General features: G+C 39.2%; 1 protein-coding gene across 20 annotated transcripts in view; it reads right to left on the reverse strand.

Annotated features, from left to right (window-relative positions):
- Positions 1-23,903, reverse strand: part of MAP2K5 (mitogen-activated protein kinase kinase 5) — a 268,342-nt gene that overhangs the window by 79,579 nt on the left and 164,860 nt on the right. For 12 of the 20 annotated variants that reach the window (XM_033189622.1, XM_033189621.1, XM_033189628.1 and 9 more), the window contains one exon: positions 1,231-1,260. The exons of the other annotated variants lie outside the window; for them this stretch is intronic. In XM_033189622.1, coding sequence (XP_033045513.1) covers positions 1,231-1,260 — 30 coding nt within the window. The remainder of the gene's footprint in view (positions 1-1,230; positions 1,261-23,903) is intronic. 20 annotated transcript variants of the gene reach the window in all.

Raw genomic sequence — 23,903 nt, forward strand, 5'->3', positions numbered from 1 at the left:
CTACCTAGAGCTAAGCAGCAAGGCTATATACACTAAAATCTCACTAAATGCCAGCATTCATGCCAAGCAACTGCATTTTAGATTTTCTCTATAAGGAAAAGATTACATTTACACAAAAAAGTCTATGAATTTGAAAAGTGAGACTAACAGTCTTGAACCTAACAACTTGGACAATTTCTCTTCCACTTATCTGATGGCTTTAACTGTGAAAGCAAAAGAATACGAAAGAGACATTTCATTGAGTAAAGGGTCTTTAAACGTCCACATTGGTACCAGGAGAATTTGCTTAAAACTGCTTATAAAGATGGTAGAGAGAAGGAGCCCCATCCTATTATTCAATAACCATGTTTGTGATGCATCTGCATAATCTAACCATGCATAAATTAGTATGTGTAATACAACACTTATTTGCATAATAATAGCAAGTTAATAGATGCTTAAAGAGCAGAGACCAACACCACCTTTAAATCAGACATGCCTCCAGGCACTTTGGCCTGTACAGACCAAGATGCCAGAAAAACAGTGAACATCAACCAGAGGAAAACAGTCAAACCATTCATTTTTCATCCCTCTAGACATTTCACTTATTTCCCCCACACACTGGGGAATCATTTTCAAACCACAAAATAGCTTTATATTTTAGTGCTAGTACCCTTCTATAATAAAAATCTTAAAGAAATTTTAATGAAGATTAGAGTCAGCAATGCTAGTATAATGGACTGTTTTGTTTTCTTGTAAATGTAGACAGGAAGGAGCAAAATACTTTTAAATAATATGTTCAAAATTATACTCATAAAATTGGGGGCCCATCTATTTATCTAGCAAAAATAATGACCTAGATTAGATGCTTTCACCCTTTGTCTTAATCTTCTAACTCAAAAAATTTTAAGTGAGTTTAAGAGCTTAAAAGGTGTATCAAGAAAAGGCTGGCTCTCTCCTCCATCCTCAAAATGAGTACATGGTATTGGACCAGGAAAAGAAATAATCCCGAATGTCACACAAAGGAAAAGCACAATGATCACTCTCAACCTTTAACAAAGAAGAAAAAATCCAGGAGTTTAAAAAATCAAAAATCAATAGAGATTTCTAAATGACTCCTTAAGATATCACTTTTCAATTTAACAGGACAGATTTATTTATATGTGGCTCAAATGTTCACAATTGCTCCCTGCACCTTCATACATAGGAATGAATGTCACAGTGGCAAACGGCAGTAATGAACAATCTTACCTGAGGATATGGAAACCTCCCAAGAGCAAGCTGGGAAAGGAAATAATATTTGTCTAGTTATAGATTTGCATGCAGGGCAGATCTCCTTAAGACAGACAAGTACTAAATTTCAGAAATGCATCCAGCAAATATAAAGAAGTTCACAACCTCAAATGTACAAACTAAATTATTGCTGTAATTACATTAAGAGCTGTATTTAGAATGGACATTTTCAATGGACTATGTTGCATCCCTGATATTTTAATTTTAATAACAAAACATTATCCTTATGTGGTTTCCCTTAGTAATATTCTCAGTTGTATGGGTATTATTCACATTTACATATGTGCGACAGTTTCTTCTAGACAGAGATGTAAAAACTCTTTGCTTTTTGTCTTGTAAAATGGGAACATCTAATTGTTATTAACCCACAAAATTTTCAGTTACAAGTATAAATGAAGGGTCGTAGGAAATGGGGAATGGACATTATTATAAAATTGAAAATTGCGCCATTATTTTCATCCATTTGTTAAAGTTTTTTCATCCATTTTCTACCCACTAGTAGGAAAAATGGCCATTTCAAGGTTGTGAAGTCAGAACTGTAGGTCTAAGTCTAAAAGCTTCCAATCTAGCTTGATTTGTAAACTTGTTCTGTTTCTGAGCCAGTCACTTAATTTTGATCCTTGAATCCTCGCCTGTAAAAACAAAATGATCCAACCAGGAATTGGTTTGATATAAAGCAAAAAGATACAAACTGTTTTTTTGAGCCAGAGTCTTGCTCTGTCACCCAGACTGGAGTGCAGTGGCGTGATCTTGGCTTACTGCAACCTCCACCTCCTGGGTTCAAGTGATTCTCCTGCCTCAGCCTCCCAAGGTAGCTGGGATTACAGGCGCGCACCACCATGCCCAGCTAATTTTTGTATTTTTAGTAGAGATGGGGTTTCACCATGTTGGCCAGGCTGGTGTTGAGCTCCTGATCTCAAGTGATCCGCCTGCCTTGGCCTCCCAAAGTGCTGGGACTACAGGGTTAAGTCATTGCACCTGGCCAAAAAGATAAAATTTAACAAACATACCAAAACCTATTTAAAGAAAATAGTGGCAAAACTTTGCAATTTTATAATGTGGCCCATCCTCAGTCCTGACATAATTTACATGTATTTGTAACTACTTTCAAAGCAGAATCACAACACCAGGGATTTTAACACTAATGGATCTAAGAGGGCATCAACCCACTTCAAAGGTTAAAACCCAGAGTCCCACTGAAGTAGCTCCCAAATAGTTAATAAGTGGAAGCCTAGGAGCTGACCCTAAGATTTGCAACTTAATCTAGTGTTCCTTCCCGCATATTACACCGCCTTTCTAAATCTTGAGAAGTTCTGTACTTATTTCAAAGACACTGATCCTGCTCAAACATTTCTGAATTCTCCTTTTGTAATTGTTTTAGAATTATTTCAATTAACAGAATATCTGTTTTATTTTATTTGTATGCATCTTATCTTGGATTTAAAATTATACCCCTCAGCTTGTTCATCATGTAAATTATTTGTAGACTAAGGTTTGAATAGCCTATGGATATTACCAAAACCCAAAGCAACCTACAAAAACTAAATATTTTGTTGCTTAGACATGAAGATGCTGAAGTTATCAAAGTTCTAAAACAACAGCCATGTAACAGGAATAAACATTATGACCTTATAAGGTGACTACTTTGAAAAGGTCAACACTCATTTGCACATATGCTTGTGTGTGTATGTGTATATATGTATGTTTTAGAATACCTAGTTTCATTACCTTGTACTCATGTCTTGTCCACAAAATATACACTGATATGTGTATGGATTTTCAAGATATAGGTATACTATCATCATTTCATTTGATGGATATCATTAATCTCTTCCACTGTACATAACAAAAACATCACAAGGTGGGGTGAAAGAAAATTTAGATGTTTGCCAAACTCCCTTTCTAAGTTTTGTGTGATTATGTTTGTTGTCCATGTACGGGGAGGGAAAGAGGAGGGACTCAGCTCTCCTGTCCTCTGTCCCCACCCCACCTCCTCGCAATACAGGTTTGTAGGTTTGCCCTACATTTTGAAAACAGTTTGTTTCTGGCCAATCAGAGTGTGCACATTGATTCAGGAGGAATCACTATGGTCTACTGTGGTGGGTGAACGAGGCATTTGCAACAGTCTGCAGTGACTTATCAGGTATAGGTATCGCAGTGATCTGTAGATTATGAGTTTTGCATATTCTTCCACTTGGAGTTAGAAAACCAGCAAGAGAAGAGTCTCACATAACTACTACAAAACACTTAGAACACTCTGGCTCAAGACCTTCCACAGGCATTGTGCCATTCACCTGGGTATATGCTCAGCATGTCATTAGGGACCATGGAAGAATACTGTTCACATGGCTTAAAGACAGAGGAAACTTGCCAAACACACATACAGTCAAGTTCTAAACTAGCTGGCAGGTGTCAACACTGACCATTGGTTCTTGCAATTTAAAGAATTAAGCAATGGTAAACGGACATCTTATGTGGGAGTGGGATACACCAAAAAATGTGAATTCTTCCTGATTTGACATAGAGCTTCCAGTTGCAAGTGGTCATGGTTCTACAGAGAGGCCAGGCTCCAGCCAACTTGGGAATGTGCGTTCATCTACTTGGCCCTCTCTGTCATGACTGTACCACATAAAAAAGGACGGCTGATGTGATTTGTTTGCTCTGTAAGACAATGCCATGCAAGACAACAGAGAAAATTTAGTGCACTTTGGTCAGCTGGGAGCCTCTCTGTACCAGTCTGCTTGGGAACACATGCCAGTGCTTGAATTGGTGAACTCATCATTCATGGGTCTGGCTTTGCTTTCAGTGTTATTTCCTGACATCTCGTGGAACCTCAGTCCTACCTTTTAACTACATTCCTGGGAGGACTGCTTGTAAGACATCTTGCAGGTCTGACCTCTTTAGAGTTAGAAGACAGAGAATGGTTCTTTGACCTTAACTAGTAGGTACTGTTGCAATTGCAGCATGGTGACAATCACTTCCTCTCTTACAGAGTGTCATCACTGGGCTGCTGAAAGACTTGGGAATCCATGCCAGTGAAAACAGGCAAGAGCACTATTAGGCTGGCACTAAAAGCAGTCATTTTAAGGCCCCAGGAGAGGACCCCTGCCTTCTATGTATGCCTCTATCCTTCTAGGTCTAATGCAGCTACAGTGTTTATGTTCCACACTATTTGTCTTACAGAAAAGTACAAGGAAACATATAGCCAGGCTCTAGAACTCTTTTTATCATGTTCTATTGGGAGGAGGTAAAAAATTAAACGGTTTCTTAGTAGATATGGCTGCATGAAAAACGAGTTCTCTACAAAAATGAGAGGGGTGTGGTGGCACGTGTCTGGAGTCCCAGCTACTTGGGAGGCTAGGGTGGGAGGATCACCTCAGCCCGGGGAGGTAGAGACTGCAGTGAGCCTTGACCATGCCATTGCATTTCAGACTGAGCAAGAGTGAGACCCTAACTCAAAAAAAAGAAAAAAAAAAAAAAGAACGAGTTCTCCATGAGGCTGTCAAAAGTCAAAATAAACATGGGACCCTTATAGGGAAGAAGGAGCACATATGCTCCAAGTGAATATTTCACACACAGGCAGACCTGGGGCCATTCTGTATCTTTTACTCCTACTGGTCTATTAATCTACTTGCATTTCCCCAGTTTTTATTGTCAAGGTATTATAAATTAGGAAACTTACAACAGAGAGTATGTAATCTTCTCTGAAATGGCCTGCAGATATGTCACTGTACTAAATGTGTCTCAGATTTAATGAAGCTTTAATGTCCTTTTTAATTTTGCCTGTTTCTGTATCACCAGGGGTCGGGCAAGGCAATCAGCACTCAAGAGGGTGGTTTGGTTTAAAACTAGGAAGAAACTCATTTGCTTATGAGTTGCACTGTATTTTCTTAATTAAATTTACTGAGTAAAATGGTTTAAGTTCAGCCAACCAATGACCTTTGTATGTAGATTTAGATTTATAAATAGGTTAACAGTTAAAGGAAAGAAAAAAAAAAAGAATCACAACAAAGCAAATAGATTAGGGTTAAGCCAATAGAAATCTCTGCTCTCTTTATCATCTTTACAAAAGAAGCATGTAATATAGGCAGCTTAAGTCTAGTTTTTTTTAAAAAAAAGTGTACTGAAAAATGTAGACACACATAAGTGCCAGCACTTCATCAAATGAGTCTCATATCCTTTTCATTCCCAGGAGGGGAGCAGCTCACATTGTAAAAGATTTGAAAAAGCTTTATTTATTTGGGGCCAGGGGGTGGAGGTAGAGATAAGGGATTCTATTTAACGTTAAATTAAAAAGTACACTTTAATTCCAAATACTTAAGATTTAGCAAACTGCTGAAGACTCTGTTTGTTGTGGGACGTTTATTACGTAAAAGGCTGAAAAAGAGTGGTCTGCAGTGTTTACCAGTTGGGGATATACTTAAATAGCAGTAAACAACTAACATCTCACTCTAAAAATAGGACTGTTCCTTAGTGTCATCTTATTGACCTTTGACTTGTCCAACCACAGTCTATAAAATGCTCTTCAGTTAGCAGCATTTGAATATGTTGGATTTTATAATTTAAATAACAAATATATTTGTATGTGTGTCTGTGTGTGAAAGAGAGGTCATAACAATTGCCAAATATATAACATGATAAAAACCTTTGTATTTTAACAAAAAGAAGTTATTTATTGATAAAGCAACAGAATGGCTTTTGTTGATAATAAAAATAATTATTGTCATAGAATCATAAATAGTAAAGAGAAAACAAACATTGTAGCCAGAAAACAAGTGCAGGACACAAATTCAAGACATGTTTTTAGTAATCAAGTCTCCTACTCAGAATATCAATTACGTTGTGGAAGTAGTTTTAAATTTACAGTTCTACTGATGAGCACTGGATTTTTTTATTCTTAATTTAGACATATTCTATGTTTCTCGGCATAACTACAAATTGAAAATAAGCATTTTCAATATAACCAGTGTTCTAGCTAAAGGACAACTTTATAGTCTGAAATGTTCTAAAATTTGTTCTTAATTACGTTGTGCATATTTTACACAATTAAATTTCCATCTAAGGATTTTGCATTTAGATTGTGCGCTGCAGTTAAACCTTCATTTTATAGAAATGCAGCAGTCACTTTGGAACACTCAGACCCAGGGAAACTTTAAAAAATCAGACTTAACTACTGGATTACATAAAATTCCCTAGGTGAGATTTCATCCCAAGACCAATTTACACAGTCCTAGAGAGAGAGTTTAAATCATCTGAAACTATGCTGGTAAAGAACCATAATAAATATGAAATACTTCAAAATCTACTCTAAGATTTTACTTTTTCACCCTATGTATCAATTTCACTGTTTTCTTACTGAATGGTTTAAAAACAATCCAAAGGATATAACAGCAATTTACCAGTGTTAAAGTGCTTTGCAGGTTAAACTGACAACAAAGAACATAGAAACACAAAGTGTCTTGAAGTAGGGTTTCAATTAAATGTGGAGGATTTAGTAATGCAGGACCAAAAAAAAAAAAAAAAAAAGAGTTACAAATTAATTTAATCTTCTGCCTATAGTTTGCAGCTGCACTCCAAAGTGTCTGGGGCTTAAGAACAAAGCCTTGAAAGGCCTCAGAGTGAGGAAAGCTTCAATTTTTAATGTATAACGCCATTAGCTGATAACTTGTGGAATCTGCAACCCCTGTGGAGGGGCATAAGTGCGAGTAACAGAGACTGATGAAGTGACATATTTGTTCATGTCTAGAACTATGAGGAAGAGGATTATTACTAACACCATCAGGCCTAAGAGAAACATGCCCTAATAACCTTTGGGACCCTCCACATTATCAGTACTCACTATACCAAATATATTAAGATCAAAATCTAATTCACTTTAATTAAAGACAATTAGTTTGTTTTATTATTATTGCTTAACTTGCATATTATAATACATTGCAAATTAAAGACGGGATAATAAATGTAACAAAAGCATCAAACTGTGTACACCCTTCCATCTACACTTGTGAAATTAGCTTATCACTGGTGTCTATTTAAGGAAATACAAAGACACCATCATTAAAAGTGATGAAGAAATACTTTACTCTCAGGAGAATACAGTGAAATCACATATATTTTTTTCCTTATTCAATTTATACTTATTTTCACAAACTCTTTCCTATCAACTCTAAGGATTTCTTCAACGCAAACAGATTTATGGCCCAATGGAGGCACCGGCAGCTTAATTAATTTGCTGAAGATCATACTGTAAGTTGGTGGCAAAGCTTATTAAGAGCCTCGGAACACTGGGCTCTGCAAATGCTTTGGCAATGGTAAAGGATCCTGTCTGCAAAGACCTCATAGACTTCTAGTGCAGTGGGTGAGCCACAGCAAATAACTCACTATGCCTATACCAAAAGTGCCAAGTACTCTGAGAGCCTGTAAGTAATGTCTTTTTCTTTGTGTAGAAAGAGCCTAAATGTGAGGGTCCCATCAGGAGTGCTCCTTAACAGGTGCCAATATTAAAAACAAAACAAAAAACAACTACTTGTCCTCACCAAAGTCCACTGATATAAACTTACTTAAGGAGCCCAAACAGTAGCACAAACAAATCAATCAAGCACTTATCTACCATTCAGACCGTCCTACATTCTGTCCCAGATTATTAATAATAAGGGAGAAAAGACAGCATTACAGACAAATATTTATTAACAAACCTGCACATCCTGCACATGTACCCTGAAACTTAAAAAAAACAAAAAACAAATAAATGTTTCTAATAGAGTATGTTAAAAAAAAAAAAAAGAAATGAGCTTATTATAGTAGACACTTAAACAGGGACAGGGCAACAGTAATTCACAAGTACAATATCCTAATGCTATTCCTTTAATTGCTTTATTTGTTTCACTGTTAAAAATGATTGCCTGCTATAGCCTAACCGTGAATGCTGAAAAGCGTGATACATTGAGGTCTCAACCTGGGCAAACTGTACCTAAACTTACACTTTATTGCAGCTTAGTTCACAATCTTCACCTAATATAGGGTTATATCCCAGTGCAGCAGGAGGATAAATCATCCTGGAATATTACTCCGGCAAAGTTTAGCTGTGACTGGAGCATATGTGCTTTCGAGCCACTGAAGCAAAGGCCCATAAAATACACTAATTACTGGAAGTTATGGTCACTGAGTGATTGATAGCGCTCTGCAAGGCAACTTCCTCATTTTCAGCTCTTCTGACGGGGCTCATCCGCCACATAGCAATTATTAATTCATGACCCACCCCTCAGGCACTGGTACCTTTACGTCTAATTCTCCTGCTACCAAACTACTGCTACAGCTGGACACTGTCTTTCTTCATTCTGATGGCTGGGTAAAGATGATAAAAAGTAGATTTCGGGCTAAATGCTATTGTTTGAATTTTTAAATGTTCCTTGGTCTTTGTAACCCTGCTGTCCCAAAACACATAATTCTCCTTCCTCTCCCATATGCTATTTCACTTGCATCATTTTCTTTTTTCCCTTGTATGTGTGTGTGTATATATATATATAAATATATGTACATACTTATGTATGTATAAGTATGTGTGTATATGTGTATACTTATGTATATATAAGCATATGTGTGTATATATGTGTGTGTTTATGTTTGTGTATGTGTATATCAATCTGTCTATACTACATTAGACCAAAAACCCTAGCTGAGTAACTTTTTGGTTAGATACTATGTTTAAATGGAATATACAATTTCATCTAGGCCATAGTAAGTATAAGGCAGCTAACTGATAAATAAAAAAGGGGAAAAACCCCTCAATTTAAAAATACCCACTTTTGTAGCTTTCCAGGCACTTTAACTGTTCCACGTTGATTTCCATCAATAGCTCTACTCACAGCAATACTAATGAAAATATCTGGGTACATAACTAAATCTCTAAAAGTCAGTTAAAAACAATGGCAAAGGTATTTTTCCATGGTATTCTGTGCACTAAGGGGAAATTCGTGAGAGACTCGGAGTCAAAGAGACATAAAGTTTAGCCATGATTAATGAAAGCAACCATTTTACTTCCCTAACTGAAAAATGAAAGTTCTTCAAATGTTTGCATAGCTCAAAATGCAACACTGAGGGTAGTTTTCCTATCTGGAATCTGAGATGGTGCAACAGATAAGTAGATAGATTTCTAGCCGACCTATTCTTTCAGGACTTGGTTCAAATTGTTCCTCCTTTTCTCCTCTTCTGTCAGGAGTTAATCCCAGAAGATTCTACCCACAGTTTTGTGGACAAACTTCATACCACTCTCTGTCCATACCCTTCACTGGGCAGTGTGCATCACACCCTCCCCGGTGACAGTTCCCAGTGTTCTACATCTTCCTGTGTTTCTAGTGCCTTACACATTTTAACTTGTTTAAGGGCAAAGTATAAATCATAAACTTTTATGTTCTCCATGACACCAGAAATAGCATTTTGCAGTAGGTTGACAATAAGCATTTGTTGATTATGATATATCCCCTGATGCTGATCTCTCCTGGAGTCTGGTCAGCCTGGAGGTGCCTGGTTTGCTTGTTTCTATGCCACAGTACCTTAATGAACACGGTACAGAAACTCTTTAGTATTAGGAACTGACGGTCTTAACTGACAAGGCCCTCTTACATATCACTGCTTAGACGGATCAGTAGCTACCATTTTCACATATTTAACCATTATGATGAATTTAAAGGACTTATTTCTTATTAAAGATTAAAAGGTTGCCAAGGAGGAAAAAGGCTAGAGTTAAATGAATTGAATTCATGGAGATAGAGAGTAGAATGATGGTTACCAGAGGCTGGGAAGGGTAGCTGGCGGGGAGAAGAGTGGGGATGATTAACGGGTACAAAAATAAGGTTAGAATGAATAAAATTATAGTATCTCATGGCACAACAGGTGATTACAGTCAAAAATTTACTATACATTTAAAAATAACTAAAAGTATAATTGGAATGTTTGTAACAAAAAGAAATGACAAATGCTTGAGGTGAATACCCTATTTATCCTGATGTGATTATTACACATTGCATGCCTGTATCAAAATATCTCATGTACCCCATACATATGGACACCTACTATGTACCCATAAAACTTTTTTTTTTGAGACAGAGTCTCGCTCTGTCGCTCAAGCTGGAGTGCAGTGGCACAATCTTGGCTTACTGCAACCTCCACCTCTCAGGTTCAAGTGATTCTCCTGCCTCAGCCTCCCAAGTAGCTCGGATTACAGGTGCTTACCACCATGCCTGGCTAATTTTTGTATTTTTAGTAGAGTTGGGGATTCATCATGTTGGCCAGGCTGGTCTCAAACTCTTGACCTCAAGTGATCCACCCACCTCAGCCTCCCAAAGTGCTGGGATTACAGGCGTGAGACACTGCACCCAGCCCCCATAAAAATTTTAAAAAAATGATTAGAGTTAACTGCCCCAAACCCCATCTCATGTGTTTACTTCAACAGTCATTTGAATCCTCATAATAAGAATTAAGAAATGACACCCTCTTAAAAAGTTTGTGTAATGTTGACCTGTGTCCTCTGACAGCAGGCAGCCCTAATCATGACAATGGTCTCTTAGAGACCTAGCTTTGGCAACTTCCAGTTCTAAACCATTCTCTGAAGTCACGCAGCTGTGGGTATTTGAGAAAACAACAGTGCTGGGGTCTAGTCTATTGAGCTCAACTTCACTCAAATTTCTATTTCTAGACATCTGAAAGTCAAGGGAGTCATAAACAGTTGATATTCTCATACTTCTGGCCTCTGTACATGCTGCTGCTCCTGTTGGAACACTGTCCTCCAAATTTAACCCATTCATCAAAACTTAGCTTAGATACCAGCACTTCTAGGAAGCTTTCTGAAATGTACTGTGCTTCCAGTGATGGCCTTAACACAATCTACAGCCCAAGATGCTCTTTTGCAATGTGACCTTGTTGCTTCATCATCAAGAACCTACATTGTGATCAACAAAATGTGGCAGCAACAATCCTGTGTAATTTCTGAGGTTGGGCCTTAAGGGATCTGTAGCTTTTGCAGCCACAGCTTAGAACACCAGGTACCACAAAGGAAGTCTAAACTAGCCATGAAGGGGAGATGGGAGAGGAGTGAAAGCAGGGAGATGGGTCCCAGACACTCCTGGCCATCACGACCAAAGCATCATACACGCAGATGAAGTCATCTTGGATCTTCCATCCTTAACCACTACCCAACTGCAATGTCGTGAGAGGCTTTTGATGCCACACAGAATGGCTGAGCCTTGCTAGGATTCCTGACCCACAGAATCCTGAGTAAATAAATGGTTATTTTAAGTCACTAATTTTGGGTAGTTTATTAAACAGTAATCAATAACTGACATGCTTTCTCTGACACTGATGTCAGCCCACACTCTCCTGTGCCCAGTTCTACGTGTTTCCTTTGCACTTTTACTTTTCTTTCTTCCTGTTAGTCAAGGAGTCCCTGAGGGCAAAGTTTATACCCTTACTGCCAACACTGGGTAGCACTGGATAAATATTTACTAATTAGATAGGATCCTTACCTACCTACTTCCTATTACAGTAGACATACTGGAGATTAGGTTAATATTTGTGTTTCTTTTTAATAAATAAACTAGGCCTTAGTTTCTGAAAAATAACTAGCACATTTTGAAATATGGTGAAACTAAACCAGCTACAGGGATAGTGTAAGGTATAATCCTATGAAAAGCAGTCTTAACTGACCAGCAGAGTCACAACAAACCTGTCTTTTCCTTTATCTGATTTCCTGCTCAGTTCCATTTACCATTCATCTCTTTTTCCAAACTACTTGATTTACTTTTCTGTAGCATAATGGAAGAAGCAGATTTTAATCCGTGAGTCAGAATACCTGACTGCTGCTACCTGATCTATTCACTTAACCTTTCTAGAAAAGTCCTTTAACTTATCTGGATCTAAGTTTCCTCATTTGCAAAATGGGAACTTTGATGCTCATAAGATGAAACAATATTTGATGCCTCAAGCTGCTGATTTTTCAGAGTTGGGAGAAGCTTGAAAGAGATAATGAATACCAAATAGCTTTGTTAAGTGTTACATTAAAAAAAGTGTGATGTTGTCACCCTTCTTGTTAGAATGACACTGAGCAAGAGGATGTCAAGAGCTTGGAAGAGAGGAAAGAGCACTACATTTCACATCAGAAGACCCAGATTCCAGTCCTCTTCTGCACAGTTCCCTGGAGACCAGCTTCCTCTCTGCTAAGAGGAGCGGTCTGATTTAACAAGTTCTAAAGTCTCTCTTTAGGTTAAAAAAAATTCTAGTCTCTAAGTACAACATAAGGCATATAAGAGAATTTTCTAGGAGCAGTGGTTTTTACCACTGGATATCACAAAGTTGGCAGACATGGTTCCCAAAATTATCATAGACTCAGAATTTTAGTGTTGAGACATGTCACTAGAAGACTGGTTCCTTATCTTTCAGATCTCAACTGAAAAGTAATCCCATACCACTCAGTTACTCCTAGCATATCATCTTGTTTGTTTATTTATTTTCTTTTTTACTTTTAGAGTCAGGGTCTTGCTCGGTCACTGGAGTGCAATGGTATGATCGTAACTCACTGCAGCCTCAAACTCCTGGGCTCAAGGGATTCTCCTGCCTCAGTCTCCGGAGTAGCTGGGACTATTGGTGTGCATCACCACGTGCAGCTTAACTTGCTTATTTGTCTAAAAAGGTACAAGGATCAAGTATTCTTTTTTAAAATGTAGGCTTCATGAAAGCAGGGATTTTGTCAGTTTTGTTCTCAGCAGTGTCCCCAGTGACTAGCACAGGGCCTGCCACATACTAGGCACTCAAAAAATATTTTCTCAGTGACCTAATGAATACATGACTGCATCTTGTCTAACCTTGTATCTGTCTCTTCTACAGAAAAATTCTTTTAAAAAATCTGAGACAAATAGCCATTCAGTCCCTACTTAAGTGTACCCAGGGATGGGACATTTTTACCTCTAAAGGCAAATGATTTCACTGTTGAGGAGGAAAGTGTAGAGTTCTATCCATTAGAAAATCCTTCTTTATACTGAATAGAAAGTCATGGGACTTTTATTTCTTTTTTTGGCTTTTGTTTTAGCTTCAGAAGATTCAGCCTTCTTGTCATAGAAGATCAACTTGCTGCTTCTCCACTGACAATCCTTCAAACATCTGAAAATGGGTTGTCAAATGCCTGCTTTATCTTTTATTTATTCTTCATATCAAGACTTTGTGTTTCTTAAAATTTCAAATTCTGTGTATTTGTGTGTATACATGATATGAGCATGTGCTACTGGAAAAACTTTAAAATCAGTCTGAAATCCATCAAAATAACAAAATGCTTAGCTGGGACTGCTAGCACCTGTTACATCTTGTTTTGTCAATCTCATCGTTGTTCCCGACAGCTCTGAACACAAAGCAAACTCAACAATGCCTTATTCAGTGGGAAACACTTCACTTTGTCTGCCAGTTTCAAATTCACTACAATCACTGACAACCTTGGAAAATGCACATTTAGGCATGGCAATCTGAGACAGCTGGATCCCTTCACAAATCTTGCAAAGGACTGAACTAGTCAATCCATCATCTGCCAAAGGTCATCTTAACAACTCCTTTTGCACTAAGTTACACACAATTTTAGACTCCCCCCCAAAAAAAGATAATGGAAAAAAATCAAGACAGAATTACAGAAAAAGGAGTTAAGAGCAGGGGAATGAGTGACAGAAACTGTTACATGTTCTTTTCCTCAGCATCCTTCAATGGGAGGGGAGGACCCACGACAAGGATTCCAGAATCACATCCTCCCCACTTTCCTATAAAATCTTCCATGGAAATTTCCTTTGTCTTTAGGCCCTTCAGATCCTTTCACCTTTTGATGGTTCTCAGCAGAAACTTTGGTTAACAGGTAAAATGTTTCACTAGTTGGATCAGGAGACTCCACGTTTAGTGTATACTTTATCTGAACTACCTGGGACCAGAAATATTTCAGATATTGGCCTTTTTTGGATTTTGAAATATTTGCATTATACTTACCAGCATCCCCAATCCAAAAACCTGAAATCCTAAATGCTCCAATGCGTGTGACCTTTCAGGGTCATGTTAGTGCTCAAAAAATTTCTAATTTGGGGGTATTTCATATTTTGGACTTTCAGGTTAGGAATATTCAACATGTGGTAAGATTTCACTCACATTCTTGAAATTAATTTTAAAAAGAAGAAGAGAAAATATCAGTATTTGAGTGAAACACCAAATGGCAAGTTTTTATGGTATAGAAAGTTGACAGCAGCTGCTTACGGAGCATCCAGAGCCATCCGTCACCCCTCAGACCAGTTCATAATCACCAAGGGCTAGAAAAGCAAACAAAGGCACAACCACACACCCACTAGAAACAGCTGTGTGTCTGGGTGGTTTTTTTGTTTTTTTTTGTTTTTTTTGGCAGCTGAGTAGGGGAGGGGGAAAATGAGTTATGTATATTGAGAGGCAAGAGCCAAGTCTAGATAATGTTTCATAATTCTCATTACTTGGTAAGTACTCAATACATACAAGACGCTATTTCAAAAGGCTTACTTCAAGTAACTTTATGTGGTTGTTAATGTTAAATAAAAGTGTTCATGAAAAAGCCTAGAATATTGAATATATTCTAATCTTGCTTTCAGAAAGTATAAGTGTTTATTATTGTTTATCTTCTGCCTCCCTTATTACATTGTAGGCTCAACAAGGAAAGGGAATATGCCTATTTTGTTTGCCAGTGTATCCCCGGCACTTAATTACGTGTTTGACATGTAAAAGGTGTTCAGCAAATATTCAAGGAATGAATGAATTCCAATGTTACCTTCAACTTACACATAAGAAACTGACACTTGGAGTGACAAACGGAACTGGCTAAGATCACACTGATTATAAGTGTTGGTGCCAATATGTGAACTGAATTCTGGTTAATCCAGTCTAAGCCCTTTAATAGTTCAAGAATTAGGATAACAGCACTTGAATCTAAAAATGATATTGGAAAGAAAATGACAAAATGACAAACTCGCCATCAAACTTCTCCAGAAGCTTCTGTCAAGGGTACTGGGCTGGGTGATTCATGCCACTTTTTCTTTTTTTTGAGATGGAGTCTCGCTGTGTCACCCAGGCTGGAGTGCAGGGGTGCGATCTCGGCTCACTGAAACCTCTGCCTCCCGGGTTCAAGCGATTTTCCTGCTTCAGTCTCCCAAGTAACTGGTTACAGGCGTCTGCCACCATGCCCGGCTAACTTTTGTATTTTTAGTAGAGACAGGGTTTTGCCATGTTGGCCAGGCTGGTCTCAAACTTCTGACCTCAGGAGATCAACCCGCCTCAGTCTCCCAAAGTGCTGGAATTACAGGTGTGAGCCACCACGCCCAGACCCTGCCACTTTTTAAATACTTTTATTTACATTTACACAGCTCTACATGGTTTATGTGTTTACTTATACATATAGAAGATCACAATTCATTTTCTTAGTATCTAATGAGTCTTATCTGGCATCCATTAAACAACATGTATATGTAAAAATTAGATGTGTTAAGTTTTTACATTCCAACGAGACAAAAGGTAGTTATATCCAACTATTTGTATTTTTTATAGTAAATTTTCCTAGGGATAATTTCTATTACTAATCCTTAACAAAAACTCACTTTTTCTGAGAAATGACTGCCATATGTCATTTGGGGAAAAAATGATTTTTTTTTTCTTTTATTTTTTTATTTTTATTTTTTGAGACGCAGTCTTGCTCTGTCTCCCGGGCTGGAGTGCAGTGGCCGGATCTCAGCTCACTGCAAGCTCCGCCTCCCGGGTTTACGCCATTCTCCTGCCTCAGCCTCCCGAGTAGCTGGGACTACAGGCGCCCACCACCTCGCCCGGCTAGTTTTTTGTATTTTTTTAGTAGAGACGGGGTTTCACCGTGTTAGCCAGGATGGTCTCGATCTTCTGACCTCGTGATCCGCCCGTCTCGGCCTCCCAAAGTGCTGGGATTACAGGCTTGAGCCACCGCGCCCGGCCGATTTTTTTTTTCTATAGGAAATACTAAGAGAAGGGCAATCTTGTACAACATATATTTTTCCCATGTTGTAACATTAAAATTTAAATTTTTTCTTCGATGATTTCTTCCCCTTTGTTTTCTCTGTTTTTTCTTCCTGGAACTTCTATTTTTCACGTTACTTCTTGATTTGGTTCTTTGAGAAGTTATCATGAACTTCTTGACTTGGTTCTTTAATTTTCATTTCTCTCCTATTTCTTGCTGTTCTCTGAAAGTTCCTTTTGCTATAGCAGCCTATTCTTATCTTCTGAGTGCACTATTTTCTCTTTAGTCTTCTGAGGATACTAGTGGTAGTTTATTTGAACTTTTTATCCTCTGCACAGTTTTTTGGCCATCCAAGTTGCTTTTCTTTTTAGTTGTTGTAGGCCTCTGTTCTCACCCTAAAGGCCTTTCTCAAATGTCTCTGTAAGAGTAAGGCACTGAAAATCTCACTGGATACTCTGTGCTCACGGATGGGGCTTGTAGACTAAGGGCTCTCCTGGGAGCATGATTTAGCTAGGCTCTTTCCTTGGGGAACTCCCAATGTCTGGATCTTTAAGTCTTCCTAGTCAGATTTCCCTAGACAAAGTCTCTGCTAATCTGCCTGAAAAGAAATCTTTGAGTGTAAAGTAATTACGAGTGTCCTAGGAACAGGGTGGGAGGTCTCAACATTCAGAATCTAAACTTTCACTTAATGCCTCTGAACGCAGTAATGGGACACAGACTTCTATGGTGCCAGGTATCACTCATTTTATTTGCTCCAAAAAACCCTCCCACTCAGTTTTGTTAGATTGAGTGTCCACCCACGGTGTTTACTGAAGTACATTAACAATTGTTTTCTATTGGGTTTTCATGAGCAATTCATATTAGTTTGTAATAAATGAAAAGATTAACTAGTCTTATCATAATTGTCAAACTGACTTTAAAGCAATTCTCCTCTCTTGGTCCCACCTTGACTCCTGGTGAAACATATCTGGCCCCACCAATTCCTGAGCCTTTGGGTGTTTACAGTATATCAGATTGCCTGCTTGCTTGTATTCTCAGCCCTGGTCAGTTGTTTACTGTTGTCTCATATTCAAAGCTTGAGTGCTGTTGTCTCCTTTCCCTTTTTCTTTTTTTTTTTTTCCCTTTTTCTTTATGGTATCCTTTTGCATGTATGTGCGTGTGTGTGCATGTGTGTGTGTGTGTGTAAATCACGTTATGGCTATTTTTAGTGGAGCTTGAGGTGAAACTGTAAGTTAAAGCTTGCACCATATTTAACCGAATTAGCAGTCTTTCCGATTCAAATGTAAACATCTCAAAGGGTAATTCCTTTTAAAGAGAGGGGATAATGGCTTTTTTCCCTTGCAAACTTTGTCCAAAATCTCTTAAGTAGATCTCCCATCTAAAGAGGAGGAAACTGAGGCTCAGAGAAATTAAGTGATTTACCTAAGGTTCTATAGCTTAGGCTGGCTGAAGTGGAATTCAGATTTGGATCTGATACTCTGGTAAACTGAAAGCTCTTCTTCACAAGCAAAACACTGTGATTTATTCTCCAAACACTGATGGACATTTATATTAAAGACTCCATCACACTTTAAACTGTGATCTTTATTTTCTGAAACTGCTTTAAAAAAACCACTACAAAAGTAGGAAAAAGTTGAGTCAAAAAGATTTCTTGAGTGCCCACTAGGGCAATGGAATTGTACTAAACAGAAAAGATTATGAGAGAATCAGATTTGAATCCTGTCATAAGGAACTATGACATACCTATAAATTACTGTAATACAAAGTGGACAATTTACATGCCACAAGGAAGATGCAGATGAAAGTCAGAAGAGGAAGATATTACCTTCAGCTGGAAATACGAGAGTTGGCATCATGAAGGTTGGTTATTTAAACTGTATCTTGGAGAGATGAAGAAAAATGATATTACATCTACAGAGAACAGCATATTATTCCATGGGTTTATTTTTAACTTGGTAAAGGTAATTCTAAAACTCACAGTTCTTTTTGTCAAAATAATAGAGCCCAAAAAATCTTCAGAAGATGGCCAGGTGCTGTGGCTTATGCCTGTAATCCCAGCATTTTGGGAGGCCAAGGTGGGTGGATCACCGGAGGCCAGGAGTTCAAGACCAGCCTGGCCAACATGGTGAAACCCTGTCTCTACTGAAAATACAAAAATCAGCCAGGCATGGTAGCGCATGCCTGTGATTCCAGCTACTTGGGAGGTTGAGACAGGAGAATCGCTTGAACCTGGGAGGCGGAGGTTGCAATGAGCTGAGACTGCGCCACTTCACTCCAGCCTGGGCGACAGAGTGAGAGACTCTATCTCAAAAAAAAAAAAAAATCTTCAGAAGATGATGTTACTTGGATGACAATGACAATGGCCTTGTGTTGTTCTCTATGTTCTTCACCTATGTTGAGACATTTTTCTAAGTCATGGTCCTTGCTTTCATCATTTAGCACATCATTCAAACCACTTCAATAAAACACTGGTCATGATGAAGAGGGGTCTCAGAGGACTAGATGACGCACCAATTAACCAAGCACATTGAGCCAGGCTGTTCTATGCCTCAGACTCAGGAGACTGGTTAGAAGGGTGGCAAACAGGCAGAAAGAATGAGGATCCAAGTGAAAAGAGCAAAATGCATATGTTATGCATAGGCATGCATAGGCTAAAGATGGGGCTTTCAGATGGGTGCGGTGGTGCAGCTGTAGTCCTAGATACTCTCAGGAGGCTGAGGAGGGAGGATTGCTAGAGCCCAGGAATTCAAGGCAAACCTGGGCAACCTAGCAAGACTCTGCCTCTAAAAAAGGGTGGGGAGCAGGCTTTAGGTCTGACTCCTATAGAAATGTCTGTCAGATTATTCACCATCAACCTTAATAAAGTTTATAATAACCCACCACACAGAATCCCAAACCAGAACATGTATTTGTACAGCATATTCAGTGAAAATAAGAATATTACAGGACTGCCTTGGTGCCTTTTTAATGTAGATATACCATCTTAAATACTACAATTTGCAAGGCTAGCAGAGAATGTATGTTGACTTATTTTTTGACTCAAGAAGGACCCACTTAAAGTTCACTTTTGCAGATATGACTGTTTACTTCCCAACTACAGATTTATGTTGTGAAATCAAATGACACAAGAATATAAATGGAATAATTACTTAGTAAAAAATGAGAGTGAGACTTTCTCCTTAAGCCATTCTTTAGAAGAGATAAGCACTGAACTGCCTGTGAAATTCAGAAATTATGCCCTAAAATGTTTTAGCCACCCCTAATAAAACTATTAAACTTGGTAAAGCCCTTATTATATACCAAACTCATTTTCATTTTAAAGTTTAGCCCTGAAGTCTTCAATAGAGACTATAAGGTTAATAATCCTAAAATTCTCGTAGGCAACTGATTCAATATGAGCTTTCTAGAAGAGGTAAACAAATATTCCAGGGCAGGATTACCCTCCTAGTTTGTCCTAGTTCAGGAATTTTACATCCTTGTTAGTGGGTCTCACTTCTTTTTTATTTTCTTTTTGCATTTTCACATTGATTCTTGCTAATGAAGTTTCAAGGAAAAGAACTACAGTTCCACACGGGTTCTCTTCCCCAATACAGTGTGAGCCCACACAAACCCCACATGTGGCAATGACCTTTAATGATTCCATAACTAATCCACAGGAGGGGAACTACAACACATTTAAAGATCTGAGTTAAACACCACAAACAAACAATGGAGAAATGGCCCAAATTCTTCCCATCAAGTCAAACTGCCATACATCAGTCAAGGTGAATAATCTTTTTTTCCCTTCCTAAGGATAACTTCCATCTTTTTGTTACATCTGCCAACTCCAAATATTACATGCAGGTGACAAAAACCTGGAAGAGATGACCTTTATCCCCCCAAAAGAGAGATGCTCTACTGAAAGGAGAGAGAAGCAGTTCTGTCCCTGGATAAAAGATAGTCTGATATTAAAGTTTCTTTGCTTAAGGCATAAATGTACCTGTGAGTTTTTTTTTTTTTTTTAATGGCACATGTTAGCGGCATGTAGCATCATCTTTTATGAAAGAGTGTGGCAAGAGGCCTTGTTATGACTCCCCATGGGGGCTGTGACAGCATATTAACAAGGCAACGGGCAGTAGGAAGAAGGCAGGCAAAGAGGAACCCTGTCATTTCAGGGGTTTAAAACTATGAAGGCATTCAGCCAGGTGCAGTGGTGCACCTACAGTCCTAGCTACTCAAGAGGCTGAGGCAGGAGGATTACTTGACTCCAGGAATTTGAGGCAACACTGGGCAACATAGCAAGAGCACGTCTCTAGAAAAAAAAAAGTGGGAGGCAGGGGGCAGCCCTCAAGTCTGACAGCTATAGATTGAACTTTCTGCTTCTGGCATCACCAAACCTCAGAGATGAGGGTTTATGGAACTGGGGGAAAGGGTGCTAGGGAAACATAGAAGAGATAGAAAACTCTCACGCCCATTTTGTCTCTGATTCTTTTTTTTTTTGAGACGGAGTCTCGCTCTGTTGCCCAGGCTGGAGTGCAGTGGCGCGATCTCAGCTCACTGCAAGCTCCGCCTCCCGGGTTTACGCCATTCTCCTGCCTCAGCCTCACGAGTAGCTGGGACTACAGGCGCCCGCCACCTCGTCCGGCTAGTTTTTTGTATTTTTTAGTAGAGATGGGGCTTCACCGTGTTAGCCAGGATGGTCTCGATCTTCTGACCTCGTGATCCGCCCGTCTCAGCCTCCAAAGTGCTGGGATTACAGGCTTGAGCCACCGCGCCCAGCCCTTTTTTTTTTTTTTTTTTTAAAGACAGCATCTTGCTCTGTTGGCTAGGCTGGAGTGTGGTGGTACAATCATAGCCCACTGCAGCTTCAAACTCCTAGGCTCTAGCAATCTTCCTGCCTCAGCCTGCCACGCAGCAAGGACTACAGGCACACATCACCATTCCCTGCTAAATGAAAAAAAAAAATTGTTTTTTTTAGAGATGGGGTCTTGCTATGTTGCCCAGACTAGTGTTGAACTCCTGGCATCAAGTAATCCTCCTGCCTCAGCCTCTCCAAGTGCTGGGATTATAGGAACGAGCCACTAGGCCTGGCCTGTATTTGATTCCTGTGTAATTTCAGGGAAATTCCTTTGCTCGGTTTCCCATATTTTTATCATTTTTTTTTCTTTACCACAGGTACCCTAGGAGAATAAACTGGTTAACTTAAAACACTTTGAAGAAGGCATGCACACAAACAGGTAGTGAAACTACACTAGGGGAGACCTTGCATACTTTGACATTTGATCTCTCCTTAAGTGTTTACAAGGATCCATACCTTAGAGTGTGCTGGGAAATGGGGAAGGGATCCTCTATCTTTCCCCTCTTTCTCCTAGTGGCAAACTCTGTTCAAGACCAATCTCCCTTACATGTCAACTCCTTTGTGTGAAACCCCAGCCCCTTCCTCTTGTGGCTCAGAGTCCTTCATAAACATTTCTACTGAAGACTCATCACACTATTCTGGGCTTTAGGTATCTTTCTTTCCTACCAGAGGTGGGCTCTCCTCAGCTCTGTGTGTCCCACTCTCCAGGGCCTGGCACAGGGCAAGTACTTAAGTAAGAATTATTGAAGAAAGGAAAGTTTCTACTAGAAAGAGAATTTTGTTTCTAAAAAAACAGAAGAGGAGCAATTCTTAGAAAGTGTTGACTATGTTACAGAATGCAGTTTGTTCCTCAGATTCTAAAATGCTATTGAGATTCATACTTCTGTCTATAGTGATTTTAAATTGGATTTGCTACATCTATTCCTAGCATACTATGGTAAAAACAAAGAAGAATCTTGGCCTTCAAGTACTTCTTTTGCACAAACTTCCTAATCCCTTCAGGTAATGTTCTCATCATATTGGCCCTTAAAGAAAAACAAGAACTGGCCAGACATGGTGGCTCACGCCTGTAATCCCAGCACTTTGGGAGGCCGAGACGGGTGGATCACAAGGTCAGGAGATCGAGACCATCCTGGCTAACATGGTGAAACCCCGTCTGTACTAAAAATAGAAAAAATTATCTGAGCGTGGTGGCACGCACTTGTAGTCCCAGCTACTTGGGAGGCTGTGGGCAGGAGAATCGCTTGAACCTGGGAGGTGAAGGTTGCAGTGAGCCGAGACTGTGCCACTGCATTCCAGCCTGGGTGACAGAGCAAGACTCCGTCTCAAAAAGAAAAAACAAGAATCTTGGGTTTCTCTTGTAATCTTCACTACTGAATCCCCACAATTTCTCATGTATGGACTCAAAACCTCCTACTTCTCTTCCCTATCACGTTTTTCCTTATCTTGGACCCCAAATAGATTAGGTATAAAAAACACGCCAGGGGCCTTACACTATTCTCTAATGACTTACTGGTCTATTACTTGTGTCAGTACCATGTTGTATGGGGGTAATAAGCCCCTAGAGGTCAGGGGCTATAATCCCATAGTTCCTTCTGAAGGCATTTAGTTAAGCATCATGTACAGAGGTGCTCAACAACTCTCTCTGATGTTCATAATCTGATTTCTCTTTACAACCTCCAACAACATCTCTTCCTCCTGCTGTAACACCTGGCTCCTTACCATCCATTTTAAACTACAAGGAGCATCAAAAGGCCTAGCTCTTCCTGGCCCTCACTTCTGACCATCTGGTTATCTGCTCTGTACCACATGAGCCAACACAGTCCTTCCGGCATTCAGGTGTCCCACCCTCAATGCTGACACTTTTTCACACAGTTCTCTGTACCTAATCCTCTTCGATCCTGAAAATTCAATGAGTCTGTTTTTTTCAGTCTTCCAGAGAATATTCAATAGTTTATCTCCAGGATAAATGAATATCATCAACAAAACCCAAATATATCAATGGCAATCTCCTTCCTTACACTACAAAAAGTCTCTTTTTATTAATCTTTGCACCACAGTACCCAGCAAAATACTGGCAGACAGACACATATTTCAATATGCAACATAAATATATTTATTGAGCACCCGTCTTCCTACCTACTTAAACTGATCTCCCTGTTTCCACACCTGCCTCTCTATAGTCATGCTCCACAGAGCACTCAATGATACTGTGAAAATTTAAGTCAGATCATTTCTTCTAAGAGTAATACATAAAGTCCTTAGCATGACCCACAAGGATATATTTGCCCTGGCCCCTGGCTACCTCTCTAAATTTATTTTTTCCTATTTTTCCCTTGCTAACTCCACTCAAGTCACACTTGTCTCTCCCTTCCTTAAAAATGCTGAGAGTGTACTCTATCTTGGTGCCTTTGAGTTTGCTATCAGGTGGCTCCCTTCTCTCATAGCATTCAAGTATCTGCTCAAGTGGTACTTTACCAGAGAGGACTAGTCTGCTTTCTTTTCTTTTCTTTTTTTTTGAGATGGAGTTTCGCTCTTGTTGCCCAGGCTGGAGCACAATGACGTGATCTCGGCTCACTGCAACCTCCGCCTCCCGGGTTCAAGTGATTCTCCTGCCTCAGCCTCCCGAGTAGATGGGATTACAGGCATGCACCACCATGCCCAGCTAATTTTTTGTATTTTTAGTAGAGACAGAGTTTCTCCATGTTGGTCAGGCTGGTCTCAAACTCCTGACTTCAGGTGATCTACCCACCTCAGCCTCCCAAAGTGTTGGGA

This window comes from Trachypithecus francoisi, unplaced genomic scaffold (assembly GCF_009764315.1).
Source record: "Trachypithecus francoisi isolate TF-2019V2 unplaced genomic scaffold, Tfra_2.0 Lachesis_group3, whole genome shotgun sequence".
NCBI classification, from domain to species: domain Eukaryota; kingdom Metazoa; phylum Chordata; class Mammalia; order Primates; family Cercopithecidae; genus Trachypithecus; species Trachypithecus francoisi.